General features: G+C 35.0%; 1 protein-coding gene across 3 annotated transcripts; it reads right to left on the reverse strand.

Moving 5' to 3' along the window:
- Nucleotides 1-5,286: 5,286 nt before the first annotated feature.
- Nucleotides 5,287-14,778, reverse strand: LOC129246031 (uncharacterized). Of its 3 annotated transcripts, none has more exons than XM_054884536.1 (15): nucleotides 14,596-14,777; nucleotides 14,239-14,471; nucleotides 14,034-14,084; nucleotides 13,733-13,970; nucleotides 13,328-13,672; nucleotides 13,100-13,239; nucleotides 12,899-13,000; nucleotides 12,675-12,818; nucleotides 12,446-12,582; nucleotides 10,670-10,946; nucleotides 10,545-10,603; nucleotides 10,249-10,315; nucleotides 9,936-10,175; nucleotides 9,663-9,865; nucleotides 5,287-5,787 (listed from the first exon to the last, which is right to left on the reverse strand). In XM_054884536.1, exons 1-15 carry the CDS (start codon nucleotides 14,642-14,644, stop codon nucleotides 5,625-5,627), a joined length of 2,448 nt encoding a protein of 815 aa, XP_054740511.1. In that variant the 5' UTR covers nucleotides 14,645-14,777; the 3' UTR covers nucleotides 5,287-5,624. The 3 variants fall into 3 exon arrangements, with proteins under 3 accessions (XP_054740511.1, XP_054740510.1, XP_054740512.1); XM_054884535.1 differs by having other exon boundaries at nucleotides 9,930-10,175; XM_054884537.1 differs by lacking the exon at nucleotides 14,034-14,084 and having other exon boundaries at nucleotides 9,930-10,175; nucleotides 14,596-14,778.
- Nucleotides 14,779-15,513: the final 735 nt, after the last annotated feature.

Raw genomic sequence — 15,513 nt, forward strand, 5'->3', positions numbered from 1 at the left:
AAATCCAACTTTCAAACTTCATGCAAAGATTAGCACTTTCTTTAAATAAAAACAAAAAAAGAAAATGTCTCGCATTCGTTATACGGCGAAATTAGAAGGAACAAAAAAGATAATAGAACGCAGTGCAATTTTTCAGCAACTTCAAGCTTGCAATTTATAAAGATAATAATAAACTATAAAACTGCATGCCTAAAATCTTTCTAGCAATTCTAATTAAAAATTGTGAAATTGGAATGAAAAGTTTGCAGAATTTTTCTAACTTTTGCATAGAATTTTAAAATTTGATTTATATGGTTTTTGTTAGACAATGAGCTTTAATTCTATTTACTTATTTATTTATTTAAGCCTACTTCATTTACAGACTATTGACAAGCCTCCACTTAAACAATGAGAATTAATGTAACACTAAAAAAATTCTTCCGAAGTAAATGCATTTTTACAGATTGCATTTGAGAAGACATTCAGTTCTCTTAAAGCTTTAAAAATTGCAGCATTGAAACGGTGGAGAGAATTCAGCAGATGTGGTCAACATCAGACTGTCAACCGGCTCACAGCGATTTTGAAAGGATCAGCTGATTTTCTGCCGTAAAAGACGAGGTGACAGCGAGTTGTTCACCACAAAACTGAGATTATATACAAGAATGATAGAAAGAAGATTGCGCCCATCAGAGCTTACGTGACGTCACGTTTGCTGAGTTGTGCAGTATTGCCAACCATTTGCTCTTCGCAATAAATTTAGTGCTTTTTTATACCGAAAATGCGAAAATTTTGAAGTTTCGTGTTTGTTTCTTTTTTTTAATTTAAAGCTACCGAAACTTTAGGTTAAAAAACAAACTATATTATTAAACAAAAAAAGGTTAAAAAAGGTCACTCTGAGAAGATTTTAGTGCTAATGAAAATTAGTTGGTTTTTATAAAATTTGATATTTTGAAAGTGTGAATTTAATTTTTGGCTCCATTTAAGGTTATGCAAAAATACTAAATGCCCCTCTCTCAACTCTTCTTAAGATTGAAAACCTTTTTACACATTTTAAAAAGCCTTTGAATTTATTGAATGCGAATTAAAACCATAGAGGTGTAATCGTTTCTTCCGGTCATCAATCCTTAGTGAGACAAAGGCATCAAGAGCTGCATTCATAGTAAAAATAAGCAGCGAAATACTACTGAAGAAACTATAACGCCATTTTTACAAAAAGAGTACCTTATCTAGTTACATAACTTCAAATATAGCAAAAAAGTCGTTCCCTTAACAAAAGAGTCTCGCTTAAAAAAAAACTCATAAATTAAATTGTACATAAGCATAACACATTTATTTAAGAAAACGCACATTTTAAAGACAATTTGTCACGCATACAAAGTTCTTTACGTGATTCAATAAAAATGTGTTGGGTTATTTTCTTTGAATGGGCATTTTAGTGCGTTTTTATATCCAAAGCTAGGCAACACTGCAGTAGCGAGAGAGAGATTTGACTGCCGAAAGCAGAAGAACACCAACAACACCTGCAATCGCAGGCAATGCCACCAGATGTTAAAACTAAGTAAAGCTAAATAAAACTGAGTGAATTATTTAAATAATTATTAAAAAATGTATATTTTACAAAATTATAAACATGACATTTTAATTAGAACAGCTAGAAAAATGTCATAAAGAAAGAACTAAAACTCCGAGACAAAAAATAATAAAAGTAACAAAAAAAAATGATAAATCAAGTTACGAAAATCGTAATCTGGCCATACTGGAGCTAAAATCACGTAACTAGTTGTCAAATTCGCTGAGCGCAAAGTAACGGGACCACAATAGGCGCCACCTCATTATTCTTTCAATCATGGATTATATATAATGTATAAGAAAAACTACATACAGCAATTACTCATGTTACCTCGTAGCCGTCTGAGCAACAACTGATTGCGAGAGCGTAAGAATCGAATGTCCTATGGCGTGGTAGTCGAAGTTAGTCTTACAATTTTGCTTCGGATGGCTAAACCTTGCTACCTGTCATCCCTGCCATCCTTGAGCATTAATAGCATAACTTTTATTTCCGACTTATTTCTAGAAAAAAAGGAAGAAGAAAATGCCAATCAATCATTCCCTTAGTAGTACCTAAGATAAGGACAATAAGAGGGAGAGAATAGTTTTTCTTCAATTTTAGGATTTTAAGTTGATTAGCTAATATCTGTCACTATACAATGGGATTGGGTCCACAAAATTCAGAATTCGTAAAGTGAACAGCTTTTGTATTTGAATATGGCAATCAAAATTACAAAAACAAGAAAAAAATAAATAAATAATTGGTGCTTACATCCTTTTTGGGTGTTCGGCCGAGGAGCTTTTTCATGGCAGAAATAAACTCGGAGGTTTACTATTGCCTGCCAAGGGGCGACCGCTATTAGAAAAAAATGTTTCGTTTCGCTGTTTCGTGCACTGAGATTCAAACCCTTGAACCTCCAAATGGTAGTCACGCCCCTTCGGCTTCGTATACCAAAAAAAGGTATCTAAATGAAGTTCACATATTCAAACCAGAATCGAACTAGAGACGTATGCAAGAGTTTCAGGGAGAATAGATAGATACTGTACTCGGCGCGCGTTGCTACGCCAACAACTTAAATAAATTTAAGAAAAATAACTTTAAAGAAAAATCAGTACACAAATATTCAAATCATTCTAAACCGTTTTATTGATTTTGTTTATTTCGAAAAAATCGGTTGAACAGGGCAGAAGTTCCTTCTCTGCAGCGCCACCTGGTGGCGAGTGGCAGCAATGAGCATATTCTACAAACCTTCTCCGTGGAGAAATACATATATACCATATACATACCAGGACATACAGACAAACATTCATTTTTATATATAAAAGAAGATATATTATAAAATGTAAGAATTTGAGATTTAAAGCAAATAAAATGGTAAAATAAGAAATTAAATAAAAGTTCAAGTAATAAATGCTCTGATCCACCTCAAATTCTCGTCCTTCACGTTTACCCCTCCTGGTCTGTTCTGCACGATGGTCTTCTACCGAATACCACAAGAAGATCATTAAAACCACTAAAATGGCGAATGAAAGCTATTAGAGCAGAGGGGGTATTCCAATGGAGTATTGGTGCAATTGACTTAGAAATTAAAACTTTGTGTTGAAAATAGCACCCAAGTCGGAGATTTGAATGAGATCTCCGACTTGGGTGCGACGAGAGCTGTCAATAGAATAGGAAGTGGCGATAGGGGAACGAAATGTTGAGGAAGAAACATGGAAACAGGAGGCAGTTTTTAAGTCACCACAAAGCAACGTTTGGACCTTAATCGAATCGGAAAGCCTACGAATAGTTGAAACGATTTTTTAGTCGTTCCCATAAAAAGGAAATTTGAATATGTAAAGCTTTTGCAATGCCATTAAGAAAGAGTAAGAGACCCAAAATATACAATGAAAGATCGCAGCGGTAAGCAGATATGCAGCGAAAGTGGGCTTGAAAATCAATATTAGGAAGGCAAAGATGTTGTGCGTCAGCACTGCGGAGCGCCAACCTTTTAAATAAACGGCACTAAGTTCGAAGTAGTAAACGAATTTTGCTATATCAGAAGCGTCATCAACATAAATGGCGGCTCAGCAGGCGACATTTAAAGCCGAATATTGAAGGGTCTCGCTGTGTTTGGTCTTTTGGACAAAGTGTAAAGTAATATACAGACCATCAAACACTTGGAGGCGACTAGTGGTAGCAGAAGCGCTACAAGCTGGTCGCACCTGGGGACAAATTAAATTCTTAGATTTGAATAAATCGAATTTTAACTTGTTTATTGAGACCCTTTGTTCCACCCAAAACCCAAAATACTATCGTGGAGAATACCAGGCGAACCCACAAAAGAATATGAGAAAATATTATCACCAAAGACTCGAAAGAAGATACACGATTTTATCCAAGGTTGAACAGTTGAATGAAAACCCCGACTAGCTACTTTGGACATCAAGTGTGAGTGACTAACTTTGTCAATTACCTTAGAAAAATCGGTATAGACGGTGTTAACTTGCAGATGACCCTTAAGGGCAGACGTGCAAAACTCAGAAAGAAATAGCAAGATTAGTGACAATGAACGTACCAGTCATGAAGCCATGCTGGTTGTTAGAAATTAGACGCTTGACTGAAACATACACCCTTTGCTTGGCTATGTATTAGACTTATTTGGCTTCTCGATCACAGCGGTATAGAGGGAAACTGTTGGGCTCATGGGTTGGTTAGACAAGTGATCATGGAGACAGTTGCATCGGAAAATGAGAAGATTGGGGTTCCCTTGCGAACCTGTGGTTTGCTCCTGGTAAGATGGGCCGTGCGTCAACTCGGCGAATGCTGGGCTAATGCAGTGAGACTTCGGATTGCTTCAAGTCTTTTCTGCAGAAGGTGTTTGGAGGACGAGGTGGAATCATCTCAGCACCTTCTTGTCAGCTGTCCTGCTCTCGCGGGCAAAGATTTAGACATTTGGGTTCTCATTTTCTCGCTACACTTGCGGCTATTGTAGGTTAGTTTAGGTTATACCGGCGAGGCCACGCAGAGACCGTTTTGGTCCATAGCGACACCAGATCAAAGTCCTATTTAGCGAAAATATGCATCATATGAATTTTAGGAGTCACTCGAGCTCCAGTTCAGGGATAGGTTCTAGCCTTTCAGAGCTGTAAGCACCCAGGTAGCATAGTCTAGTTTTCGAGAGAGCCGGGCAGAAGCATAGAAGATGGTCCAAGGTTTCTCTTGTCCCCGGCCTTGTGCGACTTTGTAGCTTTACGCTGTTAATACGAACGTAAATCGCCACTGTTGGTCGTCATCCTCTAATCTAAGCCCCCTTCTTCCTTTTGTTCACCTATCTAGGTCCTTTCCACTCTCCCCCTGTATGGTATCACAACGAATTTTAAGTATTTGTCCAAGTGGGCCTCTCCCAAAGGCAGCCATAACTTTGGCTACGTATTCAAATAGTTTAGAAACAGTCGAACAGTCTTTTTTGAAAACAGGTGTAATAAAGATAGCTTTCCAAGCATCGATAAACACACCCGTTTCCAAAGATCTATTAAACACGATAAGTAACATGAGTGAATAAACCAAGCCGAAACAATTTAAAAAAATGAAGGATGATGAACCATTAACATCGGTTTGCGTAGTCGCCTTACTGGGCAGAATACCATCCAGCACATCATCAAGCGCCGAAGAAAGCAATCTAAAATTAATAGTAGAAGTGGCTGCAGAGATAAAATCTTCAAGAGGTTCAGATGACGAAACGAAGTAAGAATTGAAGAAATAAGCTTAAAATCAAATTCACAGATCAATACTCGTTTATTAAATTAATTTTGAATTACCGGTTAACTTCCGGCTCAGTATTTTTATGCAATACGAGTACAATTCAAAAGTTAATAATTTTTGATGGCCAGATAGTTCTGCCGCGTAGTATACATATATACATATTTACATTCACTCACATTTGTACATACATATGTTATACAAGTACAGATACACACGTACCGAAACACGAAAGCAAACAACAGCAATGAGAGAGTACCGATATCAGACTACAGATAACACAGTTTCCACAAAGGATACTTCGAATGCTGATCGTTGATTTTATATGATTATTAATTTTGTTAATTTTTTTCATTTAGGTTTCATATTTCTTCACATTAATGTCAATCTGACGTTTACGTCGCCTTTCGCTGGTGTAATAGTAAAGGTTTTCATTGCAGTCATCCGATCCCGGGATGGGTTGATAGATGAGATTCTTACAGCCGGGATTTCCAAGCACATTGTGTTGATAGATGGCGCTAAGTGGAGGGAGAAGGAAACATGTTGGAAGTGTGTTTTAATACATAAAATAAGAAATAAATAGTAAAAAGCAATTGAGTGCGGATTTGGAAGCATCTCAATCATACGCTAAAAAGTTTTTTTATTAAAACTTAAAGAATTAAGGAGCATAAAATAGAATTAAATATATTTTTCTATGCTTTCTTCTTATTTTTTCATTTTATATGCTTCAATTGCTAAATTAATTTCATTTAAGGGGTAAGGGGTAGTCAACATTTTCAAAAAATTGGATTTTTTTTGCATTTCTTTAAAGTATAATATCTTAAAAATATTGTGTGAAAATTTGAAGTGAATCCGAGAAATACTTTTCGAGTTATTCAACAATCAAGGAGTTATTTTTCTTTGTGTTGGACTAAAAAATCGAAAATTTGTGTATGGCATATTCTAAAAGTACATCATCTTAAAAATATAAATTCAAAAAATCATGAACATCGAAGCACTAGCACGAGAGTTACAGACCGTGGAAGCGCGCAAATTATCCATAAATGAAGTGCACGCAAAACTTTAGACGCGATTATCTCGAAGTCGTGTTTTTTGAGAATTACCGTCGCGGTGAAAACTATTTGACCGATTTGCATAAACTTTTTTTAATTATTTGAAGTAACAACCTCGTGAATCTGAACGGTTCACTTTTTATAAATATTTGCATAGTTCGCTGGAATTAATTTTTTGTTTTAATTTTTCAACCCCTCAAAAATCGTTTGTTTTTTTGGTGGAAAGCGGTTTTCATATCGAGAAACGGCGTTTCGGGGAAGGGGCGATATCAACAATAAATAATAACATTTTTTAAAATAAAAACTCCAAAACGTATTCTTCGAGAGTTACCCTTCAGTATGAATAAAAGTTCTAAAACATATTTAAAAAAATTATGACAATCGTCCATTTTTTCGGGCTCACAAGGTATGTAGCCCCTTAACAAAGGGTGCTCGGATGCTCCGGAGCGTTCGAAAGTAAGTAGCTAGCAGCAGCAAAACGTTAAATGCGTTTTTCTCAAAACTATGTTTTTTGAACTCGTGATAACTGTAACTTAACAATCGCTTGATAGATTTCAATAAAATTTATACTGCTTAAAAAACTCATGCCTGATCGAGGCATTTTTTTTTGAAAAATTGCGATTTTCTTTTAACAATTTATTGTCGGTTTTTTTCTCGAAAATCAATTTTGGAAATTTTTATTAAGTTTGAAAAAAAAAACTTCGATTAGGTACAATATATTCTAATTTCTCTTGACCGATTAATTTTAGATGAATCTCCAAGGACGTGTGATGATCACCGCGAGGAACTTCTGGAGAAACGGGCTTCACACAAACAACGATCACTTTTACAATTATTATTTTTTTTTTTTAATTTTGGTAAAGTCAAGCCGAAACATGCTGTATTAGTGCTATGATTTTGTTCTTGTAAAATAAAGCAATTGACTAGCAAAAAAAATTATTAAAATTCATCATTTGCGCTGTGTTTTAAGCTTTTATTTAATGTTTTCTTTAATACTAAAGATTTGTGGCATGTACTAAAAAGTGTTCGCTTATGAGAGGTGTTCGCTTAAGAGAAGTGTCCGTAAGGAGAGCGTACACTGTATATTATAAATATATATACATTTTTGTTTACATATGTTTCTAATACTTTTATAATTATTTTTTTATGTATTTCCGTAATTTATTTAATGTGTTTTCAGCTTAATGAATTTCGCTTTTATTTTCTTCTGGTTTATTATTATTTTGTTTCCACCTTTTTACATAATTATTTTTTATTATTTTGTTTTATAAAATTTAAAATTTTTGTATTTATTTACTTCTATTCTATTTTTATTTATAATTTGTTGTATTTTAATTATCTGATTGTAATTCATTACTTTTCCAATTTTCAAAACAAAAAAAAAAAAACAAAAAAAAAAAAAATTATCTGATTAAAATTTATTTTAATTTTGCCGAGAGCCTTAATTGCCAGTGCTCCTTGTAAAATTGCCCTTTTTATAATTATTTTGTGTAATTCATTACTTTTCCAATTTTCAAATAAAAAAAAATAAAATAAAATAAATGAATATATAAATATATAAATATATAAATAAAACTATTTTAATTTAACGCTTTTTTATTATACTTAATTTAATTTTATTTTTAATTAATTAATTTTATTTTACTTTATTTTGTTGTTTTTTTTTTATTTGAATTTCTTCTATTTTATAATATATTAATTTAATTTATTCTATTTTATTTTATTTCTTATTTTACTTTACCTCATTCTTTTCGTAAATAAAAAAAGATATATTTTGCATTTTTCATTTTGTTTTATTATGGTATATTTTATTCTATTTTTTATTTATATAGATTACTAATTTCTTTTATTTTATTTTACTTTAAAATTAAAGTATTTTATTTTGATTTATTCTATTTAAATTTCTTCTATTTTTTACAGTCAGTCTATTTTAATTTACAGTCAGTTTATTTTATACAATAAAAATTTAGGAAATAAATATGTTCTACAAAAAATATTTTATTTTAATTTATTTTGTTTTAATTTCTTTTATTTCATTTTATTCTCATTTTATTTTACCTTACTTTAGTTTATATTATTAATTTATTTTCGGCCGCCGTAGCCGAATGGGCTGGTCCGTGACTACCATTCGGACTTCACAGAGAGAACGTAGGTTCGAATCTCGGTGAAACGCCAAATTAAGAAAAGCATTTTTCTAATAGCGGTCGCCTGCTACATTGCCTGCCGAATGGCAAACCTCCGAGTGTATTTCTGCCATGGAAAAGCTCCTCATAAAAATATCTGCCGTTCGGAGTCGGCTTGAAACTGTAGGTCCCTCCATTTGTGGAACAACATCAAGACGCACACCACTAAAAGGAGGAGGAGCTCGATCAGACACCCAAAAAGGTTGTACACGCCAATTATATATACATAATTTATTTAGAAATAAGAATGTTTTGTTTTAATTAATTTACTTTATTTTATAGTAATTTAGTTTAATTTGTTTTGCTTTAATTAAATTTTGTCTATTGTGTTTAAAATTATTTTATTTTGTTTTATTTTATTAATTGTTTTATTTTATTCTTTACTTTACTTTTACTTGATTTTTTTATACATAAAAAAAATCTTATACTTGAATTTCTTTTATATAAGTTTATTAGTAAAATAAAAATATGTTATTTCAATTTGTTGTATTTTATTTTAATTTCTTCAATATTATTTTAGTTTAATTCAATTTATTTTGCTTTGCTTTTTATTGTTTTTAGTAAGTAAAAGAAGAAATAAAATTTAAGATTTTGGCGTGGGAATCTGAGTATTTACTAATGAACTTTCTCATTTCATACTTTGGTCTTCTTCTTGACTTCTGTAGTCTACATTTTTCTGTCACCTACAGTTTTATACAGAAATCTGGTAAGAATTTAAGATTTCGAAACCATTCAAATGTAAAGTACACTGTGTTGGATTTGAAAGGTATATACATATATGTAAGTGAAATCTTAGATACAACTCGCTGAAGAAGTGCTGCATCATTTTCTGTGAATTTTTTTTTTAATTTCATTAAGAAAAGAGATCAAGATTCCCCGACCAACAGTTCAGCAGTTACATATATCCGGCCAAGGATCATCACTTCATAAGTATTTCTAGAAAATGTATGGGCAATGCTCTACGCTATCACAACAACGAAAACAAACATTCGAGAGTGAGATTTAGACCACGTAATCTTAGCTCTTTTAAAATATCTTTGTTATTTTTCTCTAAGATTTGTAAATCAATAGTCAAGATAGCCAAATCCCGTTTGACAAAAATGCACTGTGTGAAAAATGCAACTCTTGACCTATTTCTGTTTATGACCACATACATACATTGTTTGCTTCAGGTTAGCAATCTCTTCTTCCATCCTTCCGATCTTCTCCTCCTGCTTCACCCGCAACATCTGACTACGGTCATTACTCTCCTCCAACAACTTTATCATATGCTCCTGACGTGACAATTCCATTTGCTTGTGACTCAACGTGTTGAAGAGATTATTGAATTCCTCCGATTTCGTACGCAACTCATTGTTCAGCTTTGGGAATTAAAAAGAAAGTTTCCTACAACAACTGGTATTGCTTTGGCGTCAGTAGACTCACCCATACCTCATTGATGGTAATATTCTTTTCACCAACATCGGCAAACATTTGATCAAGATGTATGCGCTGACTATTGTCATTCGTTTGCAAGGAGTTTATCAATTCGCTGCGCACCTCTAGCAGTTGTTGATCGCGGCGGATCTGTTCCTCCAGCTGTTCGATACTAAAGTGCGCTTTGCATAATTCAACTTTGAGTTTTTCGATTTCTCGATGTTTTTCGGCCTCGGACTGAAGTAATTTTTGGAACTGTATTTGGGAAAAGAAATCCTTAATAGATTTCTTTGGGAAAAGAAAGCGTGAAAGTGTGACCAAAACTCACCTCTTCCTGATTTTCCTTGGGCAATTCTGTGCTTTCTTCGGCATGTTTCTCGCGTTCCAACAATTCTCTGAGGTAAGCAAGCATATACGATATTAGAAAATATAACTTGGGGTTAGAGTACATTTAATGGCGATTAAAGGAAATTTTAATGCCTTTCAAAGTTACCACAAGGCGAAACTACTACAAGACGAAACCACGAGACTGCTTAACAAGTGTTCACGTGCAGTCAGCGAGACATACTCAATTTTCACACTATTCACACTCAATTAGTTTTATTTATGAGCCTTGAAACTTACCGATTACTTTCTTCCAGTTCACTGATCTTATCCCGTAACTTATCCATCTCCATAATTTTCTATTGAGTTCAAGCACGTGTTTAACATTGGAACATAAATATGTTTATCTCGTTTCCCTTTCTTACCTCCTGCAGTTTCTCAACCTGCTCCACAAACTCATGCTTCTCTTTTTCCGATGCGTCTATTTTTCCTTTCAACTTATTTATCTCCTTTTTGAGTTCTTTCTCATGGTGGGAATGTTCGACTTGTGTTTTCGTTTGGATTGCTTCTTCTATTGCCTTCTTAGACTTTTCGAGTTCAACTTCCAGTTTTTGTATGGTTTCGTTTTTCTCGTGTTTATCTTTCTTTTCGTGGTTCAATTGATTTTCAGAGTGTGCCAATTTCTTATTGAGAGCTTGAATACTAAGCAGGCGTGAAATGGTAAATAATTTAGCAATAAGAAAGGAATTAGAAAGTGTGAGCAAGAAACAAAATAAGTAGCCCAGTGCTCTGGAACTCAATAATAAAGATCTCAGATTATAGTTATGAAAGTATGGATGCATCGCATAACCCTTAGTTTCGAAACTAGCAAATTTATCTGTATTAGGTAGTTAAGAATACGAGTAAAGGAGTATTTTATCGGCTCGTTTATTAAATATCACTTTATCGGGTAACTGGAAAAATAGCCTTTTTAGGTGTTTGATCGAGCTTCTCCTTATTACAATTTCAAGTCGACTCCGAACAGCAGATATTTTTTTACAAGAAGTTTTTAATGGCAAACAATCACCCAAGCCACAAAAGTGAAGAAAATTATAGCACATACAAGGGTCGTTTGGGATAAACCATTTTTTTAATTTTTCGACACAGGCTTATACTCGTACACTTCGGACAACGCTGTGCTAGGTAGTTGATCTCTTCCGAATAGGATTTGTCCAAGTCTGAAAAAAAGCCATTCGTTTCCACAATCACCTCCTCACCTCTGAATAAAATATTTTTCACGTCATCCATGTTTTCGAATTAGGGAACAAACAGTAGTCCGACGGACCCAATGTAGCCAAGGCTGAAGAATAGGCGAAATGGGGTTGGAACCCCATTTCCACTCATTTCGCGACCACAAGGCGTGAGCTGGTGCATTGTCGTGATGGAAGCGGATAATCACTAGAGTTCCTCGATTCAAACGAATGCCAAACACAAAGAAATAGGCCGATCTGGCTGAAACTTGGGGTGTGTTCTTCCAAGAGATCCTCCTAACTAAACATAACTCCGATACGTGGTGGGTGTGCCATCTCTCTGACTTTGCACGAACTTTTCAAACGACCCTCGTAAATAAATGTAGTCTAACCTTCTGAGTGTGTAAGCTCTAGTAGACTAATTGTTTTCGACTCAAGCCGCCGCAGATTATTTCGAGTGCTAATTTTGCTTCTTTAGATCTGACAATGGGCATTGCGCCATTAAGCAGGAACATTATAATATTAGATGGAGAATATGGAAGAATACCTTTTTGGGCCAAATCTGCTTAGACATAGTAGTGAAATAACAGTGCGCTGATTGCTTTTTTCGGTCATGACGGGTTGAGATGGTTATGAACGCAACACCAAGTCCGCTATTCGCTATTGCAGATGAAAAGTTCAAGTTGCCTCGACTTAAAATTGACTAACGTAATAAGCTCTATATTTATGAATATACAGTTAAAAAAATCGTTAATTGGGTCTCCTATTATTTGTTGAGCTCCATGAGAGGCTAAGCAACCTCGAAAGCATTTAGGGATTTTGCTGAAAGAACAAGCTTACTTGTGTAAATGAATTTTGCCCATTCATGTAATGGATCGGGAACAACACTGGATACTGCCCCTTTTCATAGCCACTTTAAGTGGTAATTTTTTAAAGATACTCAAACAAATATTCAAATTCATGCACACTTACTTTTCCTTACAACTTTTCAGTTCCTCCTGCAGCTTCGCCTTCTCCGTTTGTTCGTGGGTGCATTCCTCTGTATTCTGTTGCAGTGTGGTCTTCAATTTATCATGTTGTTTCTCTAAATTACGCAGTTTTCGATTCATCTATATTTCATTGAGAAGCAATAAGAATAATTCAAAAAAAGCAAAAGAAAAAAGTAGGTTAAGTAAAAAGCCCCAAAACTTTGCGAACAAACCTCAGCGATTTGAGTTTCCCGCTTTGTTGCATCGGCTTCAGTTTTTTCCTTTAACTCTTTCTGCAAAGTCTCTATTTCATCAGTGTGTACAGCTTTCAATTCCGCTAACCGCTTATCGGCCATTTGTAAGGCTTTTTTGCCCTCCTAAGCGTAAGATCAAATAAAAGTGGGGGTTTATAAATTAAATGATTAATTAAAGTTGTGTAATGCGTATAATCCATCACCTGTATTTCTTTTTGCATTCTAACGATCTGCGTATCCATCTCGGTATCCCGGGCTTTGGCTAGCGAGTTCACGCATTCGAAGAGATCTTGCAATTTTTTGGTCTGTTCGGAAAGAGCGCATAACAGTTGTAGCACCGGACTCTTATGAGCTTTCACCTTCAAAGTTTTTGAAGGCAAAGCTTTCACCGCAGCTTATCTTACCTGCTCTTCTTCAAGCTTAGTACGCATTTCATCCAAATTCAGCGTACGCTCCGCTTCACTTAGGTTATCTATCAGGCACATAAGGCAACTGTTCACTGCGAAGCGCACTTTCTCTTTAAAATCATTTACAGAGTCCGTCGCTTTAATGTTACAGGATATTGAAATTAAAAACTATATGCTGATATCTATACGTGTATATGTAAATCAATTGCACCCGCGTTCACTTACGTAATTTCTTCGGCATCTTAATCACGTGATCGTCCTTCAGTACCAACTTATATTCGTCATTCTTAACCAAGGTTATGAATTTATAGTCCGCTTTTAGTTTGTCGGGTGAGCTGAGTTTTAGGGTCTCGAACTTTTGCATGAAGTCCGTTTGCATATCCTGCAACTTGCGTTGAAGACCCTCGAACACTTTCAGTTTATTATTCTCGACGACACGTTCACGGGCGCTCAGTACTTGCCCGCCTCCGGCGTCGTGATCACCAGCAGTTGAAGTAATTTTGGTGAGTTGTGGCAAGGCTACTTCACCTTTGCGTATATCGCAATTGCTGCGAGAGGAAATGGTGCTAGCTGAAAGTTGTAATGGTGCAGAAATTTGCAAAAAAAAAACTATTTTCTGTTTTTTCATACCACTTCTCTTCGAGATCCTAGCAGCCGCATTGCCACGCAATGTCGGCGTTTTTATATGTGGCGGCTTTAAATTCGTCGAAGTGTTCGCCTTGAAACTCATTTTGGACATGTTTGGTTCGAGTTTCTTGTTACCGCCCAATTCTTTGATGGTTAAGCTGATCTTGGAGGCGGATCGCATTTGTTGGCGCTGACCGAAGCGCGGTGTAGTTCCAGTCTTCGTGGTTGCATTTGTAGCCGTCTGGAAAAATTAAATATTCTTAATTCTAAAAACGATTCATTATCCTCAAATTATCGTACGTACAGTGCGTTTCATGGGGATTTTCGTTTGGACGTTGTTTTGCGCCGACGTCAACTAAATATGTAACGATAACAACAAAGAAAAATATACCCAAAAAAAAAAATAACGAAACGCTGATCAAATCAAAATTTGTTTCTAATTTGAACGAATTCAATAGAAAAGCATTCTTGTGTTAATTTTTTTTTTTTTTGATTTCGTTCGTACTCACAGTTTTTGACCGAACGTAGTGCGGTTTCGATTCATTACTGCTTTTGGGCGTTAGTGTAGGAGTATTGCTTGTGGTGGGAGCGATGGGAGCAATGGAACCACTCTCAACAGCTGAGTCCGTTGCTGAGGACGGCCTTTTAGATGGCTCGATCTTTTGCTTGAAAGTTTGCTCACCAGTTAATTTGGGTATGGATTTGGAAAGATCCTTACGACCAGGCGTTAATGGTGTCGATACTATTAAAATGTTTCAATACACATATAGTAATTCCACATATACTTATACAAGTTTTTTGCCATTGATTATTGTACACCTCTTGCCTTCCACCGTGCGCCTGCATGCACAGCTTGACACACTTACCGAGTTTGCTGGCACTGCCGGCACTATTTCTGTTTGGCGAAACATCCATTTTGCTAAATTTTATGCTTTTGAAATTTCTGGTCTTTTAAATAAGTTTCGCTTTTAATTTGGCTTAAGAAGAAATTAATTTAAAAAATACGCTTGCAAGAAAAAATTTTTTTGTATTGTAACAAAATATAATAAAAATTTTTCACTGACATACAATTGAATTTTATGCAAACGAATACTTTTGCTTTTAAATTAACAATAAAATATATTTTTTTAAGCCTTTTACAAGTGTTTGCGACCACATAAATTGGTTCGAAGTACTACTTTGAAGGAAGAAGGGGTGCTCAAAAGAGGAATTGCAAGCAGGATGGGCTCATCCACCAGTGTAAATTTATTAAAAAATCGAAAACCGAAAAATATCATATTGAGGCTCTTGAGACAACCACACGACCTGGCAACATTATCCGCCGCCCTAGCCACAAGGAGCGCTTTATAGGTGAAGGACTCTAAGCAACTGAATGACAATTTTGGAATAGTAGAACCAGTTCAACTTCTATCGAGTAGCAGCACTGTCATTCCATAAGTTCTCGAACTATCCTGAAGTTGATTGCTGCTCATTGACAAGAGAAGACGCTCATAATTTTGATATAAAGATAATCCATTTTGTATTTTACGAGGGTCGTTGGAAAAGTCCGTCCGAAACTAAAAACTACTTAATTGTTTGGGGTAAACTTTTTTTATTTTTGACATAGTCTCCTCTTAAGCTTACATACTTCATCCAACGCTGTTCTAGTTTGTTGATCTCTTCCGAATAGGATTTGTCCAAGTCTGAAAAATAACCATTCGTTTCTGCAGTCACCCACCGTTGAATAAAATCTTTTTCCCGCCAGCCATTTCTTCACATTGGGGAACAAATAGTAGTCCGAGAGA

Source organism: Anastrepha obliqua, chromosome 4, assembly GCF_027943255.1.
Source record: "Anastrepha obliqua isolate idAnaObli1 chromosome 4, idAnaObli1_1.0, whole genome shotgun sequence".
NCBI classification, from domain to species: Eukaryota; Metazoa; Arthropoda; class Insecta; order Diptera; family Tephritidae; genus Anastrepha; species Anastrepha obliqua.